Genomic DNA, 16,743 nt, shown 5'->3' on the forward strand with positions numbered 1-16,743 from the left:
CTTGCTCCGGCCTCCTCGCTCCGGCCTCAGGTTGGGGCCTCCGCAGGCCCTCGGCCCCGGCTCGTGGCTGGGCTCCTTCCCGGGGCGGTGGAAGTTTCTGGGCTCCCCGCAGTCCAGCCTCCATCTCTTTGCCTCTCACTGGGCCCGCGCCCGCGCCTGCTGTCCCCTCCCCGCGCGCTTCCTCCCATCCTCTCCCTCGCTGCCCTCTCTACTCCTCTCCCGGGGCTCCCGGCTTGCTGTTCCCCTCGGGCGCCGGGACCATCGCCCCTGCCCGGGCGCGCCCCCCGGGTCCTGCGGCCCCGGATGCCCGGGCCCCGTGGGGCTGCTGGCGGCCTGGCCCCTGAGATGCGCGGGGCGGGGGCGGCGGGGCTGCTGGCGCTGCTGCTGCTGCTGCTGCTGCTGCTGCTGCTGGGCCCGGGCGGCGGGGCCGAGGGGGGGCCGGCGGGCGAGAGGGGCGCTGGCGGGGGCGGGGCGCTGGCCCGCGAGCGCTTCAAGGTGGTCTTTGCGCCGGTGATCTGCAAGCGGACCTGTCTCAAGGGCCAGTGTCGGGACAGTTGTCAGCAGGGCTCCAACATGACGCTCATCGGAGAGAACGGCCACAGCACCGATACGCTCACGGGCTCCGGCTTCCGCGTGGGTGAGGGCCGGGGACACGGGCAGGGGGAGCGGGGAAGGCAGGCACCTGGACAAATGCGGGGTACAGGGCAGCGTAAGCCACGTAGGCCACGTGACCCTGGGGGTCGTGCGTTGAGAGAGCAGAGCCTGAGGGCCTGGGGCCCCAGAGGCTTCAGGGGGCTTGGGAGGCTGGAGTGCTGGGGCCAGAGTTGGGAGGGCTGCATGGAAGCCTGGACTTTACAGCTTTGGGTTGGCGATGAGGCCTAAGGTGTGGGGTGATGCTGGGGTCCTGGATGACACAGGCCTCTAGGAAAGTGCTGGGTCCTGAGAGGGAGTCAGGGTCAGCAGCAGGGGCTTTTGAGGTATGTGAGCCGGGGGCAGGAGGTCTCAGAGAAGGGATAAGTATTACCCCAAGAAACAGTCTTGCTGGAAGAAACAGGAAAAGTCTTTTAAAACTGTCTAAAGTAGGGCCTGCCAGTGGTAGACACCTGCATTCTCTGGGAGGAGGAGCTGAGGTCAGGGCTGGGAGTGAGGGAATTAGTTACTGGCAAGGTCTTAGAGGGGAGGGGTGTTGAGGCCTAACAAGTGGGGAGCAGGCCTGGAGGTGGAGGCTGGTTTGGGTCCTCAGCCTCTCCTCTTCCTGATGCCCCATCTATGCTTCCCCCATAAATCTTAACAGCTCTGCCTCAGAGTCTCCCCCCAGCAAGCCGTGATAACTTCCCAATTCCACCTGGAGTCCACCCCTTCCCCAACATCTCTCTGCAGAGGACCAGGCCTGGGCTCAGCCCTCCTCCCTCAGGGCCCTGTGGGCCAGGCTGGGGGAGGTGTCCCAGCAGTAATTACCCTCGTGGACAGGGTAATTAGGCCAGGCCCAGGATGGCACCAGCAAAACGGCCCCTCTTACACATTCCTATACTCATGTACCCACTCAGACCTGAGGAACCCCACAGATGTGGGGTTCTCATGAGACGTGCATGTGTGTCTGTCCGTGTGCAAGTGTGCACGTGCGTGCTTGCAGGTGACACACCCACGGGGGTATGCCCGGCTTTGGAGTGGCACACTGGGATCAAGTACTTGTTTCTTTGTGTTGCCTTGGGTTCATGTCTGTGATCACTATGGGAGTGTTTATGTAAGCCTGTGTTGGTGTCAGAATGAGTCTGTGCATGTGTGTGTGATGAGATGGCTGTGCATGTGAGTGTACGTGGGCCCGGCCTCCCAAGCCCCCTGGCCATCCTGCCCAGGATACTGTCTCCATCCGTGCTGCCCACATCCCCCAGGCTCGGTGCCCAGGCCACAGTGGGCGGGTGTCACAGGGAGGTCACCCTCACCGCTGTGGGTGACTCATTGGGAGGCAGGAAGGAGAGGATCCTGCCTCCCCCGGCCCAGGACACACTCCTGCCCTGAGAGACTGGCCCCAAGAGGCCGGGCAGGACGGGCTGGGCTGGGCTGGGCTGCTCTTAGCCAGGCCCTGAAGGCCATGCATGTGGGCCATCCCTCTGAGGCCCTTCAGGTGTCCAGAGAGCCTCAGCCCCACCTTCCCATCCTGGGAAGTGAGGGCAGCTATGTGGCAGGCAGGAGAGGGGCTGGGCCTGGTGTGTGAGCTCAGGTCCCCAAGGCTGGATTTCAGATACGAGTGTGTGACAGAAAGACAGAGATCCCATCCTCTCACAGAGCCACTCCTTCATTCATTCCCCCAGCACCTCGTCTGGCACCCAGAGCTGAGGCAGAGGGTGGGTAGTAGGTCTGAGGAAAGGCTCTCTTCCTGGGGGAGGAGCTGAGCCTGGAAGGATAAGATGTGAATATGCAGAGATGGGGGACAAGGCTCTGAGGGGGCGGGAAAGGCATGATTAAAGTCAGGGAGGCAGAAGATGTGGTACATTTGTAGGGGACGGGAGATGAGTCCTGGAGCATAGGGTGCACATGGAAAGAGCAGGGGGGGATGGGCTGAAAGAAGGTTCCTTCTGGGCCACGGAGAGCAAGGAAGCAAGCTGTGAGCAGGGGTGTGACTGTGCCAGAGCTTTGCCTGAAGCAAGTTTCTCTGGGGGGCGCTTGGGATGTTGGCAGAGGGCATGAGGAGGAGGGAAGATGGATTATGAGATATTACAGAGGCCAGAACTGGCCAGAGTGGGAGCAGGAGAGATGGAGTATCAAGGCTCAGTTATGAGTGACTGGGCAGGTGGGGATTCCCAGTGGTGGTTCAAGGCCAAGTGGAGGTGGGAGGCAAGATGCTGATTTCTGACAGGGTCCCCTGGGTGGAGGTACCTAAGAGAGGTCCCGGAGAGGGATAGCTCAAGTTGGCAATGGTGAGGTGTGGGCCCTGGGATGGCAAGACAAAGAGAGGGAGGGAGAGCCCAGAGAGGGCTGAATCAGGGGAAGAATTTAGGGGTGCGGAGGAGGAAGCACCAGAGATTGGATTTCCAGGAAAGGCCTAAGGGAGGGAAAGGCTATTCCATCGTCATCATCATCATCATCATCATCATCATCATCATCATCATTTGCTACTACTTATTAAGGACCCACTGTGTATTAGGCACTATGCTAAGCATTTGTACAGGCATTGCCCCATTTAATAGACAGGACAGTCCTACAGATGAGGACACTGAGGCACAGAGAGGGGAAGTAAGTTGCTCAGGGCCACACAGTTGGCACGTGGCCTCCTAGCTAGGATTTAAGTCCAAGACTTAAGACTCCAGTGGCCCCATGGGTATAAGGATGTTGGGGGACTTACAGGGTAGTTTGTGTGTGTGTGTGTGTGTGTGTGTGTGTGTGTGTGTGTGTGATGTGTTACAAAACCCAGCTTCCCAGGGAGGACAGAACTGGTGGGTGGCAAGGAAGCAGGGAGGAGGGGAAGAGACAGGATGTGGGTGAGGGACTGGGCCTGGGGGCTGGGACAGGGGTCTGCCTGGGCCCTGATCCACCTTTCCTCCCCAGTGGTGTGCCCTCTGCCCTGCATGAACGGCGGCCAGTGCTCCTCCCGAAACCAATGCCTGTGTCCCCCGGACTTCACCGGTCGCTTCTGCCAGGTGCCCGCTGGAGGAACCGGCGGGGGCACTGGCGGCTCAGGCCCTGGGCTTGGTCGGGCTGGGGCCCTGTCCACAGGCGCGCTGCCTCCCCTGGCTCCGGAAGGCGAGTCTGTGGCCAGCAAGCACGCCATCTACGCGGTCCAGGTGATCGCCGATCCGCCGGGGCCCGGGGAGGGGCCCCCTGCCCAGCATGCAGCCTTCCTGGTGCCCCTCGGGCCAGGACAGATCTCAGCGGAAGGTACCAGGCAACGGGCAGACCCCGGTAGGCCGAGGCGGGCGGGCAGTAGGGTGGCAGGTCCTGGGCGGAAGCCAGCCCTGGAGGACCACCACACTGCCAACCTGCCCTGCGGGGCAGCCCTGAAGCCGCTATGCCCCGCCCCCCAGTGCAGGCCCCACCCCCTGTGGTGAACGTGCGCGTCCACCACCCACCCGAGGCCTCCGTCCAAGTGCACCGCATCGAAGGGCCCAACGCCGAGGGCCCGGCCCCCTCCCAGCACCTGCTGCCGCACCCCAAGCCCCCGCATCCTCGGCCACCCACCCAGAAGCCCCTGGGCCGCTGCTTCCAGGACACGCTGCCCAAGCAACCCGTGAGTGAATCCACAGTCGCCGCTGGACCGGCCCTTCAGTCTCTCAGGGCTGCCCTGTTCCAACCCACCCGGATTGCTCAAAACTGGGGGTGTCCTGCAGGTTGGGTGGAGGAGGAAAAGGGCCTCAGGACGGAGGCCAGGTCGGGGCTGGGCACCCTGTGACCCCTGTCCACACTCCTCTCCCTAGTGTGGCAGCAATCCCCTCCCCGGCCTCACCAAGCAGGAAGACTGCTGTGGGAGCATCGGCACAGCCTGGGGCCAGAGCAAGTGCCACAAGTGCCCCCAGCTGCAGTGTGAGTGCCTTGGCTCTGTGAGATCTCCCTCCCACTCCCCACAGGGTGGTTCCACCGACACCCCTCTCAGCCCTGCAGTGGGAGACCCCAGTCCAAGCAGCCTGAGCCTCTCACTGCCCACCCAATTCCCCTCAGCGTCCCACCCTGCCTGTCCCCAGTGTCCTCCCTTCCCTCTCTGCAGACCCTCCAAGGTCCTCTCCTGCCATGCTCTCCTCTCTCTGCAGACACAGGGGTGCAGAAGCCAGGGCCTGTACGTGGGGAGGTGGGCACTGACTGCCCCCAGGGCTACAAGAGGCTCAACAGCACACACTGCCAGGGTACAGCCAGCTGGAGATTCTGTGGGCTGGAGGGGTAGGCCCGTTGTCACTGGGGGAGGTCCTACGGTGGACAAGGGGGGGGAGGTGGGGCAGGGGCAGAACCCTGAGGTTCTTGGAGCAGCTTGCTGTCACCCTATGGCCCCAGACTGGAGGGACCAAACTCTCACTTACCACAGACATCAATGAGTGCGCGATGCCAGGCATGTGTCGCCATGGTGACTGCCTCAACAACCCTGGCTCCTATCGCTGTGTCTGCCCACCTGGCCATAGCTTGGGCCCCTCCCGCACACAGTGCATTGGTGAGACTGGGGGATCCTTGGAGGTCACAAAGCATGGGTGGGAGGTTAAGCCTCCAAACAGTAAGGATCAGAGGGAGTGAGGTCAAGGGTTGACTGCAGGTGAAACAAGGCCCAGAGCAGATAGGGTCAGGGATCAGTGGGTTCAGGAGTTGCATGAGATCTGGGGTTAGAGGTCGCATGGGGTCAGGGATTATATGGAGTCAAGGTCATATGAGACCATGGGCTTGATGAGTGGGAGGGATAAAGTCTAGAGCAGCTAGAATCAGGGGTCAACGGGGTCAGTGGTCACCGAAGTTTCAGGTGCTACATGAGGTCAGAATAACACAGGTTTCAGGGGTCATATGAATTCAGGGTCACGTGCGATCAGGGGCCACATGAGGATTAAGCGTTGTCTGGGCCAGAGAGGCAAGGTCTGGAGCAGATGGGAAGGGGGATGTGGGCAGTGTTCAGGCCCAGATGCCCATGCCCACCACTGGCCCCTGCAGCGGACAAGCCAGAGGAGAAGAGCCTATGTTTCCGCCTGGTCAGCCCTGAGCACCAGTGCCAGCACCCGCTGACCACGCGCCTCACCCGCCAACTCTGCTGCTGCAGTGTTGGCAAGGCCTGGGGCACCAGGTGCCAGCGCTGCCCAGCTGATGGCACTGGTGAGCCTGGGGCATTTGTGGCTGGGGGGCTGTCTGTGTGCCTATCCAGGAAATGCTCACTTCTCTGCCCCTTGCTCTGGCCGCAGCTGCCTTCAAGGAGATCTGTCCAGCTGGGAAGGGGTACCACATCCTCACCTCCCACCAGACGCTCACCATTCAGGGTGAAAGTGACTTTTCCCTTTTCCTGCACCCTGATGGCCCACCCAAGCCCCAGCAGCTCCCTGAGAGCCCCAGCCGGGCACCACCACCTGAGGACACAGAGGAAGAGAGAGGTCTGGCCTGACCCCTCCTGTTACCTGACAGTTGCTGAACCCCTAGGTCTGACACCTTGACCCTTGATCCACGGATATGACCTGAGTCTAACCTCTAACTCCGAGTCTCAGACCAGCACTGACCCCCAGAGCTGATACTCTGACCCCTAACCAATGTTGTAACTAACCCTAGAATTAACCCCTGATCAACAGAATTTGACCATTTATTGCCCTCCAGATTCAATCCTTTGACTCCAGGACCCCTTTGATTTCCAGACCAGGGCACTAATGCAGCTCAAATGCTGCCCCTAGATCTGACCTTCTGACCGCTGACCCAGGGATTTGACCCTGGCTATAACCTCCCAAGCCAAGGACCTTGTCCAACCATTGCTTCACTGATCTGTGATGGAAACACTCCCTGACCTCAGGATCTAACCCTCGATGCTTGATCCAGACGTGATCGTTGAACTCTTAGGGACCCTGACCACAAATACCCAAGTGCCAATCCCAGATTTGACTCCCTTCTCCCAGCCCAACACTTAATGGCCCCATCTTCTTCCCTTCTAGGGGTGAGCACAGACTCAGTGAGTATGAGAGCCCAGGTGGGAGGGGCAGGGAGGCCAAGGAGACACAGAGGGCTCATGTTGCTGTCACCCGCAGCCAGTGATCGAAGAGCAGTCCTCGCAGCAGAGCCACCCGACTGTCACCACATCTCCTGCCCGGCCCTACCCTGGTGAGCTGGGCACCGTAGCAACCAGTCCTCAAGGGCTGTCACTGCCAGGGAAGTTCAGTCTAGGCACAAGGGGGCGGTGAAGCTGGGTGTGAAGTTCCCAGCCGGTGACCTGCGGAGAGAGGGGCAGCGCTCTCAGCTTCCTCACCAGCTGACGAGTGTGCCCTGCTGCCCGCAGAGCTGATCTCCCGGCCCTCGCCGCCGTGGTTCCTGCCCGACTTGCCCCCGTCCCGAAGTGCGGTAGAGATCGCCCCTACTCAGGTCACAGGTAAGACCCGCCAACCTAGGCCACGCCCGAGGTAAGTCACGCCCCTAACAGTTTTTCTCCTCCCTTACTCCCTTCAATCATTCCCGAGCACTAAAACATCCAGGGTTTACTGTGTGCCAGGCCCTGGGCTGGGCGCTGTGGAAGCCTCGGTGTGCAGCAGAGATCCCACTCTGCCCTCAACTGATCCGGGTATTATGGTGGTCAGCCCAGGCCGAAGGCATTTATTCATATATTCTACAACTATTTATTGAGCACCTACTATGTGTAGGCACTGTTTAAGTGCTGGGGATACAGTAATAAGCAAAACAGACAAAAGTTCCCTATCCTTGTGGAGTAGACAGACAACAAACAGATCAATGAGTCCAAATCTGGTACGTCTCATAAATGCTATGAAAAAAAAATAGAGAAGAAGGAAGGAAGTCTGGGCGGAGGGGGTGGGGGGGGTGCTAATATGCATGGTGGCAATGAGAGAAGGCTTTCTGAGCAGGGCTTTAAAGATTGTTAGAAATTAACAACGAGAAGTGGGAAAGAAATGGGCGGGTTGGGAAAAAGGACATTCCAGTTTGGGCAGAAGTTTGGGCAAAGGCATGGAAACATGAATCCCTGGTTTCATGGAGCGGAGAAACCACACACACAGATCAGTGTTTCTGAACTAGGGGAGGACCGGCTCAGGGAGCCTTGTTAAGAGGCTTGGGTTTGATCCCAAAGGCTGTGGGAAGTGTCTGCAGGGTTTTGGGCATCGTAATAATTGCTAGCTATGGCTGAACAGTTGCCCTGGGCCAGGCACTGACTGAAGAGTTTTACATACTAAATACCGTTTACCCTTCTCATACTCTGTGAAGTGGGCACTGTTAGCCTCGTTTTCCAGATGAGAAAATTGCGGCTAAGGGAGGTTCAGGGACTGGTCCCAGGTCACACAGCTGAGCCAGATTCAAGCCCATGTCTCTGTGGACTCCACAGCCACAAGGAAGCCACCAGCCTGGTTGAAAACCGGAGGTTAGATGAGCTCCTGGTAGAAGGTGACTGCCCTGGAAGTCTGCACAGGCTAGGAACCACCCAGGGACAGTCTGGGGGCTGTGGGAATGTGGAGGAAGAGACACATGCTGAGGCTTCTCAGAGGAGGGGGTGTTAAGGATGCCTAGGGAGAGGCAACTCAAAGAGAACAGCCTGCAAGAGCCCACTGGCCAGGTGTGTTTGGGAGCGGGTAGAGTTCAGCATCAAGGCCTGGGCTGCATGGGGCAGGGCTCAGGGGAGGGACCACAAGGGGGAGAGGTGGAGGCACAAAGTACTAGGAATCATAGGAAATAGGGTGAGGAGGATTCCTGGATCTGACCTCTTATGCACAACCATGTGCGAGCCAGGATTCCCAGGAAACCAGCTCCTGTCTGCCTTGGGAGGGGGAGGAAAACAACTGTTCTGGAATGGGGGGGGCAGGTCCCTAAGGCAAAGGGTGTTGGTTCAGTGATCTAGAGGATGTTTGTGTGGGTGAGGCTGGCAGGGTTTGAGGTATTGAGATGACTGGGTTCAGGGTATCATAAGTGGGGATAGACGTATCAAGGTTTCCTGGAGTTGAGGAGATAGGGATGTCAGGGACCTGGGGTCATGGTTTGGGGCTACCGGAGGTTGTGATGTTGGAGTTATCTGTGATGGAGGGGTAGGGAATCCTAGGATTGGAGCACCCGAGCTTAGGGTGCGACCCGGCCCAGGTATCCGGGTCGTTAGTAATGGGCTATCCAGGTCCTCCTTGGGGACGTGGCAGAAAGTGAATGCTCCCTGCCTGGACCCCTGACCTACCGCCCCACCCCCCAACCCCGGCAGAGACGGACGAGTGCCGACTGAACCAGAACATCTGTGGCCACGGGGAGTGCGTCCCGGGACCCTCGGACTATTCCTGCCATTGTAACCCGGGCTACCGGTCGCATCCGCAGCACCGCTACTGCGTGGGTGAGCGTGGCGAGTGGGTGGCGCGGGGTCGGCCCTGGCTCCCGACAGACCTCTGACGCCTCCCCGCCCGCGCGCCCTTCTCAGACGTGAACGAGTGCGAGGCGGAGCCGTGCGGCGCCGGGAGGGGCATCTGCATGAACACCGGCGGCTCCTACAACTGCCACTGCAACCGCGGCTACCGCCTGCACGTCGGCGCCGGGGGGCGCTCGTGCGTGGGTGAGCACGGCCGGGCCGGGGGTGGCGCTGGGGCTAGGTGGACCCGGGGGGCTCTCCCGACCGCATGTAATCCCCTCCGCCGCCTTGCCCTCCCCTCGCGCCCCCTTCCTCCCGCTCAGACCTGAACGAGTGTGCCAAGCCCCACCTGTGCGGCGACGGCGGCTTCTGCATCAACTTTCCCGGTCACTACAAGTGCAACTGCTACTCCGGCTACCGGCTCAAAACCTCTCGACCGCCCGTGTGCGAAGGTGGGGAAGACCCCATCCAGACCGCCGGGGGTCCTCATTGGTCCCTCGGCCTGGGGTGGGGGCGGAGGGCCTCACTCCCGTCTCTGCCCAGCTCTGGGCCTCTCAGAGGTTTCGGTCCGGAGCCCAGAGGGCCTGCTTCGCCTTGTCGATTTGTGACGAAGGGAGGCCCTGCCGAGGACCCTGAGCGCCTGGCCGGCCACGTTGTCCCCAAACGAGTCCTCTTCCTCCCTACTGTGCAGACATCGATGAGTGCCGAGACCCTAGCTCCTGCCCAGATGGCAAATGCGAGAACAAACCTGGGAGCTTCAAGTGCATTGCCTGTCTGCCCGGCTACCGCAGCCAGGGGGGCGGGGCCTGCCGCGGTAAGGGCGAGGCATGGGTCCGGGGTAGGGTAGGGGGCGGGGCCTCAAAAGCAAATGGGCGGGGCCCTTCGGGAGTCGCCCCTGTGATGGGGCGGGGCAAATGGCGGTGGAAGTCACCTCCAGACTGGGCGTCCTTCCCGGGAGTAGAGGACCCCCCCATCCCGGGCGGAGGGGGCTCCCACCCCCTCACAGTCCATCATCCGGTGGGGCGGAGTCTGAGGCGAGCCTTCTCCGCTGCAGACGTAAACGAGTGCGCCGAGGGCAGCCCCTGCTCTCCCGGCTGGTGCGAGAACCTCCCGGGCTCCTTCCGCTGCACGTGCGCCCAGGGCTATGCGCCCGCGCCGGACGGCCGCAGTTGCCTGGGTGAGCTCCAGCCCTCCCCGCCCTGCCACCCGCCACCCATTCACGCGCCGAAGCTGGGGACTGGGTCACCCCGTCTGTCGGACGGGTGGGCAGGAGGTAGCTAATTCACAGACACCGCCCCTTCACTGATCCACTCACTACTTTCCTCAGCGGACCAGGCGGAGGAGGGGCCGACCAGAATTTCTACGTAGGAAGGATCTTAGGCAAAGCTTGAAGCTGCGTTTGCAAAGCACGTTACTTAAATTTGAGGGGGGGAAAAAGATAAAAAAGAAAGGGGATGTTAGTAGTCCCCCCGACACTAATGTTTCTTATGTATCAGGAGGAAGGCTGAGGGCTGGGATTCAGAGAAACTGGAGAACAATAGACACCAAATGTAGAGCGCAGGGCTGTAGGACTGGATGGAGTTTGGGTGTTCCTGGGAAACCTCAGCGGGACTGGGAGAAGGGGGCGTCTGAGTGCTCTTAAAGAATCAACAGGAGTTAACCAGGCGAAGAAAGGTGCGAGGGAAGAGCACGCCAGGCGCAGCGCCAGCGAAGTCAGAGGCAAACACCAGCACGGAGTGTACAGGGAATGTAAGGTGTAAGCAGGGGATGGGGGCTGAGGCTGGCCGGTGAGGGGCAGGTCCCCATGCCCTGAAGGGCCCACCTAAGCCCTGAGGATATTAGGAGGCACCTGAAGCATTTTAAGGGGAAGAATGGCAAGACTGGCCATTTGTTTCAGAAAGTTCCCTGATGCCCATTGTGGAGAGTGGCTGGAGGTCTGGTGGGGACTCAGGACAGAGACAGTGGTGGACCTGATGAGAATAGAGGCCTAAGGATGGTCATGAGATTATGTGATATTAGAGAAACATTAGAACACGTTACCTGGGCTGCTTGTTAACTGGATGTCAAGGTGAAAGAGAGAGGGGAGTAAGGGGTCCTTAGGTTTCCAGTTTGGGTGAGTCAGTGGGTTCTGCTCACCGGAATAGGGTCCCCTGGGGTGGGGCATGTTTGAGAAGGAAGACATTAAGTTTCATGTTGGGCAGTTGAGCGGGTGGTCCCTGTGGGCCTTTCAGCAGGCAATGCCAGCAGAGGGTGGGCCATACTGATTGGAAACCTTGGGCCAGACACACCCAACTGGAACTGTATTGTGGGGGTGTGGATCCTTGGGGTGTCACTGGGAGGGTGTGAAGCCTTGGGGATGTGCCCTGGGAGGAGCTGTGGAGACTTGAGGTGTCACAGGGGGTGTGTGGAGCCTCGGGGTAGGCACTGGGGAGAGCTGTGGAGCCTTGGGGTGTGAACTGGGGGCATGTGGAGCCTTGGGGTTCAGTCAAGGATGGTGGGTCCGGTGAGAGGAGCCTTGGCAGAGCCTTGTGGATACTGCCACGTCGGTAGAAGGCAGGGGAATTGGAGCAGGAGGTGGCGGAAGGGCCCAGGGAGCACTAGCTGAGAAGCTGGGGGAGTGGAGGCATGCAGGGAAGAGGAGGATGAGGTAAATGCAACAGAGAGCTTCTTGTAAAATAAGGACTAGCTGGGGAGACGAGAAGGTCCCTGGTGGCCTTGGCAGGGGAGCTTCCGTGGCATGACGGGAGGCCAGAAGATGCAGGCAGCAAGTGAGGAGGAGTGAGACCTGGGATCACCAGAGTGGGGTGTAGGCTGTAGGCTGAGGAGAACAGTAGAGGTTTGGAACTGCCCAAGAGCACGGGGGCTACCTAGGGGATTTCGAGTGTCAAGGCTTGAGAGGAGGAGGAGAGGGTAGTGCTAGCCATGCTGAGGATCTGGCTGGGCTGGAGGCCAGAGGGAGTGGAGTGGCCCAGGGTGCTCAGCTTGGTGGCTGGCTCCAGTCCCGCTCAGCATCCAGGATCCTGAGAAGCAGGCTAGGGCTCTGACTTTGCCAGACCAGTGAGGAGGAAGGAGAGGTGTTCATGGGCCCTTGCTAGAGGAGGTAGAGTTGGGGGCTTGAGAACAGCGGAGGCAGTGGGAAGGAAGCTGCATCTGAGATGTCCAAGAGGGAGCAGATCCCAGCCCCTTGTACCAAGAGTGAGTGGCTGGCATTGAGGTGAAGGTCACAGAAACTGAGGGATGAAGGCCTGTAAGGTCAGAGGCTGGGCCTGGCTGTCCAAATGGATGTTGAAAACTCCTAGGATGGGGAGGAAGAGAGAGGGAGAGGGGCTAGGAAGGTGGGTGCTGACAGCAATAGAGAGGCTGGCGTGGGGGCCAAGTGCACCTCAGAGGAAGAGTGTGGTTTGAAAGGGGTCTGGGGTGTGGGCAACGACCAGCTGCCCCCAGAAAGGACTGCAGAGAAGCACATGCTCTCAGAGCCAAGTCCCTTTACTGCACAAGCAGAACAAGTTTACTCTGTGAGACCAAAGATGCAGGGGAGCTTATTTACAAGGGAAGGAAGGCAGGCATGGCAGTTGGGGGAAGGGCAAGAGCTGCCGTGAGAGCAGCTGGGGCAAAAGGAAGCCCAGGGCAGAATGGGATTGTTGGGTGAGAACAGATGAAGGATGGGGAGGCCTGAGTTCTTTGGAATCATACGTGGCCCAGGGTTCCTGGCAGCACCTGGTCTGGCCGTTAGGGCATAGTGTGCCACACAGGAGCGGAGTGAGGGTCCCATGCTTCTCCCCAGCTCCACTCAGCTCTGGTGCTCCAGGCCATGGGTAGGATTGGGAAAAGGGTAGCAGAGGCCCAAGACCATCCCATCCTGGCCCTCTGACAGCCCCTGTGCCCCATAGATGTGGATGAGTGTGAGGTTGGGGACATGTGTGACAACGGCATCTGCACCAACACGCCAGGCTCCTTCCAGTGTCAGTGCCTCTCTGGCTACCATCTGTCAAGGGACCGGAGCCACTGTGAGGGTGAGGGGGCCCTTGAGCTGGGGGGCTGACCTGTTCCTCCCTACCCCAAGACCTCCACTGCCCAGGCCCCAAGCCCAGGGGCTACCTGTAAACAAGCCAGGCACTCCCATGGCCAGCCCCCATCCAGATCCAAGATGAGGCCTGGGGTGAGGGCCCTACCCAGGGCTCTTCGGGAAGCCTTGGAAGCCTCAGGCTGTGTGTGATTGGGCTTAGCCCCTGAGATTCTCCCCCTCTTTGATTCCCTACAGACGTTGATGAGTGTGACTTTCCCGCAGCCTGCATTGGGGGTGATTGCATCAACACCAATGGCTCCTATCGATGTCTCTGTCCCCAGGGGCATCGGCTGGTAGGCGGCCGGAAGTGCCAAGGTATGGGGGGATTGGCTGAGAGCTCCCAAGGAGCAGCGGCAGGCAGCAGTAATCTCCTAGACACACTACTGATCTGTCTTTCCATCCATCCATCCACTCACTCATCCTTCTACTCTTTCACTGAAAATAACAACAGTGATAATGACAGTAATTAACGGTGCTTATTACTATGTGCCAAATCACCCCTATATGCATTCATCCAACAAGAGTTTACTGAGCATCTAATATTTGCCAGGTTCTGTGCTATATACTAGATATTGAGCAATGACCCAGGGCTCCCAGCTAGGGGAGACTGACATGTAAATTGATTCTTACCGTTCAGGGTGCTGGGTGCCAAAAGAGGTCTGGACTAGTGATTTATTCCAACAGTTGAATTGGAACTTGAAGCATAAATAGGGTTCCCTAAAGCACAAATAGATTCCCTAAGCAGAGAAAAGCATGGGATGGTATTCCAGGCCCAAAGAACAGTATTTGCAAAGCACAGAGATCCGGAAGAAGCTAGTTGCGTTTTAAGGGAGAGTAGACACCTATGCCTTAAACACAGAGCTGAGGGTGTTGGTGGTTTAGAGTACAGGGTGATGAGGCTTAAAGATATTGGGAGACCAAACTGAAAGTCCCCAAATGCTGAGCTGAGAGTTAGGACTTCATTCTGTTAGGTTTTAGGAAGAATAATGCATTGAGTGTGCACACACTACCCACCTGCACAGACAGACGCCAGTGGACTTCCTGTCGTGTGTACTTTGAAGTCACAGTGGAAATTCAGGTTCAGAACTTGTGTGAGGCCCTTGAGGCATACTCCCGGGGAAAGAGGGGCTCATTTCCCTCTGAGTGATTCTTTCTGCTCACCTCACTCCCTGAAGACATAGATGAGTGCAGCCAGGACCCGGGTCTGTGCCTTCCCCATGGGGCCTGCGAGAACCTGCAGGGCTCCTACGTTTGCGTCTGCGATGAAGGCTTCATGCCCACCCAGGACCAGCACGGCTGTGAGGGTGAGTGCCCTCTCGGCTTCTTCCTCAATCTAGACAACTCCCTTGAGCTGCAGCTGGGGCTCAGAGTTGTATCCTGGTCCCACGCTCTGGAATGTGGTGAACAGGAAGAAATCTCTTTTTGCCTGGGAGAGCCCGGAGGCGCCAGACCTCGCAGGAGGGCCCTGAATGCCACATTGAGGATGGAGCTTGGCTTTCACAGTGCAGCTAAGGGGAGCCAGGGGATGTGGGGGAATAGAGGGATGAGGTTGGTGGGCAGCGTGGACAGGCAAAGACATTCTGCAGGAACCTGAGCTGCTCTCCCCTCCCCTCAGAGGTGGAGCAGCCCCACCACAAGAAGGAGTGCTACCTTAACTTCGATGACACCGTGTTCTGTGACAGTGTACTGGCCACCAATGTCACCCAGCAGGAGTGCTGCTGCTCCCTGGGGGCTGGCTGGGGAGACCACTGCGAGATCTATCCCTGCCCAGTCTACAGCTCAGGTCAGGAGCCGGGCAGGCCCTTTCCTTTTTCAGAGCCTCAGTTTCTTCATTTGGAAACGGACTGGGGGAGAGAGCCCCTCCCTGGGTAGGTGGGAAATGAGGCGAGAGCTCCGACCTGTGCCCGACAGCCAGCACACACGCGCTCAATCCTGCCTCCTTCCTTCCCCACGGCCACTATCTCGCTGTAGCTGAGTTCCACAGCCTTTGCCCGGACGGGAAGGGCTACACCCAGGACAACAACATTGTCAACTACGGCATCCCAACCCACCGTGGTAAGCCCCAACACGGCCCCGCCCACCTGGCATGCCCTGCTCCGCCCGCCGAGGTTTGGACCGCCCCGATCCCGCCAGTGCTTGTCAGTGGCGGGGGTTAATCTAAATGAGTTCTCTCATGAATGTATATATAATTATCTGCTTTTAAATAGGCTTTAATATCAGAATTCACAAAGACGAATTGACTTTTAAATGATCTTTCTGAGAGTTAATATTTCCCATTGAGTATTTGTAGCCCCATGGCCCATACTTAAGAACTATAGCATTTTCTCTTTAACTTGAAACATTAGACGTTTAAAACTAAACATCTGTATCTCAATTTTGAAAATACTTTGGATTTAGATGGAAAGATTGGCAAAGATTTTTATATATTTCTTTGTAATTTAGTCATATTACATACAAATAAAAATGCATGCTTGTCAGTGGCGGGTACTGGGGTAAGGCCCGCCCACTACCTCACCGACTGCCCCGCCCCTCCACAAAGCCCCGCCCCATCACTCTTACGTCAGCGTTCGGAAAAGCCCCTCGCACAGAGTTTTCGTCCCTTTCACCGTAAGCCCCACCCACACGTTCTCCGCTTAGGGGCCTAAGTGGCCCCGCAGGCAGAGGGCGAGGGCGCCCACGGCCTGTCACTCCGCAGACATCGACGAATGCATATTGTTTGGGGCGGAGATCTGCAAGGAGGGCAAGTGCGTGAACACGCAGCCCGGCTACGAGTGCTATTGCAAGCAAGGCTTCTACTACGACGGGAACCTGCTGGAATGCGTGGGTGAGTGCAGCCGGCCCCCGTGGCCGCGGGGAAGCAGCCGGGAGACACGCACAACCACCCGACTCGGGGCCGGTTCCTACCACTCGCGCTTTTCCTCCCCTCAGATGTGGACGAGTGCTTGGACGAGTCTAATTGCCGGAACGGAGTGTGTGAGAACACGCGCGGTGGCTACCGCTGCGCCTGCACGCCCCCGGCCGAGTACAGCCCGGCGCAGCGCCAGTGTCTGAGCCCAGAGGAGATGGGTGAGGCCCGGGTCGGCCAGCTGGGGAAACAGGAGGGAGGCTGGCCGAGCCGAACTGTGACTTCCACCCCTACCCACCCATCATCCCCTCGCTGCCCGTAGACGTGGACGAGTGCCAGGACCCCGCAGCCTGCCGCCCTGGCCGCTGCGTCAACCTGCCGGGCTCCTACCGCTGCGAGTGCCGCCCGCCCTGGGTGCCCGGGCCCTCTGGCCGCGACTGCCAGCTCCCCGAGAGCCCGGCCGGTGAGGGCAATCAAGGGTCATCTTGGGCTCTCCAGAGCCCTGTCCGCTGCCTGGAGACCCGGGGCCGCGGTTCCCTCGAGGGTGGGTTGGAGCGGGGGAGGGCGCTCCTCCCTGACGCCGGGTCCCCCTCCGCAGAGCGTGCCCCGGAGCGGCGGGACGTGTGCTGGAGCCAGCGCGGAGAGGACGGCATGTGTGCGGGCCCCCTGGCCGGGCCCGCCCTCACCTTCGACGACTGCTGCTGTCGCCAGGGCCGAGGTTGGGGAGCCCAGTGCCGCCCGTGCCCGCCGCGCGGCGCCGGTGAGCCGGCCCGGGAGGGGTTGCCCGGGAGGGAGTTTGGGGCGGGAGCCGGGGTGAATCGACGCCGCAGACGTCTGACCGCCCCCTGC

At 59.4% G+C, this 16,743-nt stretch overlaps 1 protein-coding gene across 3 annotated transcripts in view; it reads left to right on the forward strand.

Annotated features, from left to right (window-relative positions):
* Positions 1-16,743, forward strand: part of LTBP3 (latent transforming growth factor beta binding protein 3) — a 17,856-nt gene continuing 1,113 nt past the window's right edge. The window contains exons 1-25 of one of the 3 annotated variants that reach the window (XM_007462003.1): positions 7-637; positions 3,547-3,876; positions 4,023-4,225; positions 4,413-4,518; positions 4,743-4,835; positions 5,012-5,134; positions 5,620-5,778; positions 5,865-6,050; positions 6,597-6,613; positions 6,690-6,762; positions 6,938-7,027; positions 8,846-8,971; positions 9,056-9,187; positions 9,307-9,435; positions 9,675-9,797; positions 10,038-10,160; positions 12,874-12,996; positions 13,245-13,364; positions 14,225-14,353; positions 14,665-14,832; positions 15,021-15,104; positions 15,745-15,873; positions 15,978-16,115; positions 16,217-16,357; positions 16,493-16,654. In XM_007462003.1, coding sequence (XP_007462065.1) covers positions 304-637; positions 3,547-3,876; positions 4,023-4,225; positions 4,413-4,518; positions 4,743-4,835; positions 5,012-5,134; positions 5,620-5,778; positions 5,865-6,050; positions 6,597-6,613; positions 6,690-6,762; positions 6,938-7,027; positions 8,846-8,971; positions 9,056-9,187; positions 9,307-9,435; positions 9,675-9,797; positions 10,038-10,160; positions 12,874-12,996; positions 13,245-13,364; positions 14,225-14,353; positions 14,665-14,832; positions 15,021-15,104; positions 15,745-15,873; positions 15,978-16,115; positions 16,217-16,357; positions 16,493-16,654 — 3,541 coding nt within the window. In that variant the 5' untranslated portion in view covers positions 7-303. Of the gene's footprint in view, positions 638-3,546; positions 3,877-4,022; positions 4,226-4,412; positions 4,519-4,742; positions 4,836-5,011; positions 5,135-5,619; positions 5,779-5,864; positions 6,051-6,596; positions 6,614-6,689; positions 6,763-6,937; positions 7,028-8,845; positions 8,972-9,055; positions 9,188-9,306; positions 9,436-9,674; positions 9,798-10,037; positions 10,161-12,873; positions 12,997-13,244; positions 13,365-14,224; positions 14,354-14,664; positions 14,833-15,020; positions 15,105-15,744; positions 15,874-15,977; positions 16,116-16,216; positions 16,358-16,492; positions 16,655-16,743 lie in introns of all 3 variants that reach the window. The other 2 variants (XM_007462005.1, XM_007462004.1) reach the window with 2 other exon arrangements.

This window comes from Lipotes vexillifer, unplaced genomic scaffold (assembly GCF_000442215.2).
Source record: "Lipotes vexillifer unplaced genomic scaffold, Lipotes_vexillifer_v1.1 scaffold1129, whole genome shotgun sequence".
Classification (NCBI taxonomy): Eukaryota; Metazoa; Chordata; class Mammalia; order Artiodactyla; family Lipotidae; genus Lipotes; species Lipotes vexillifer.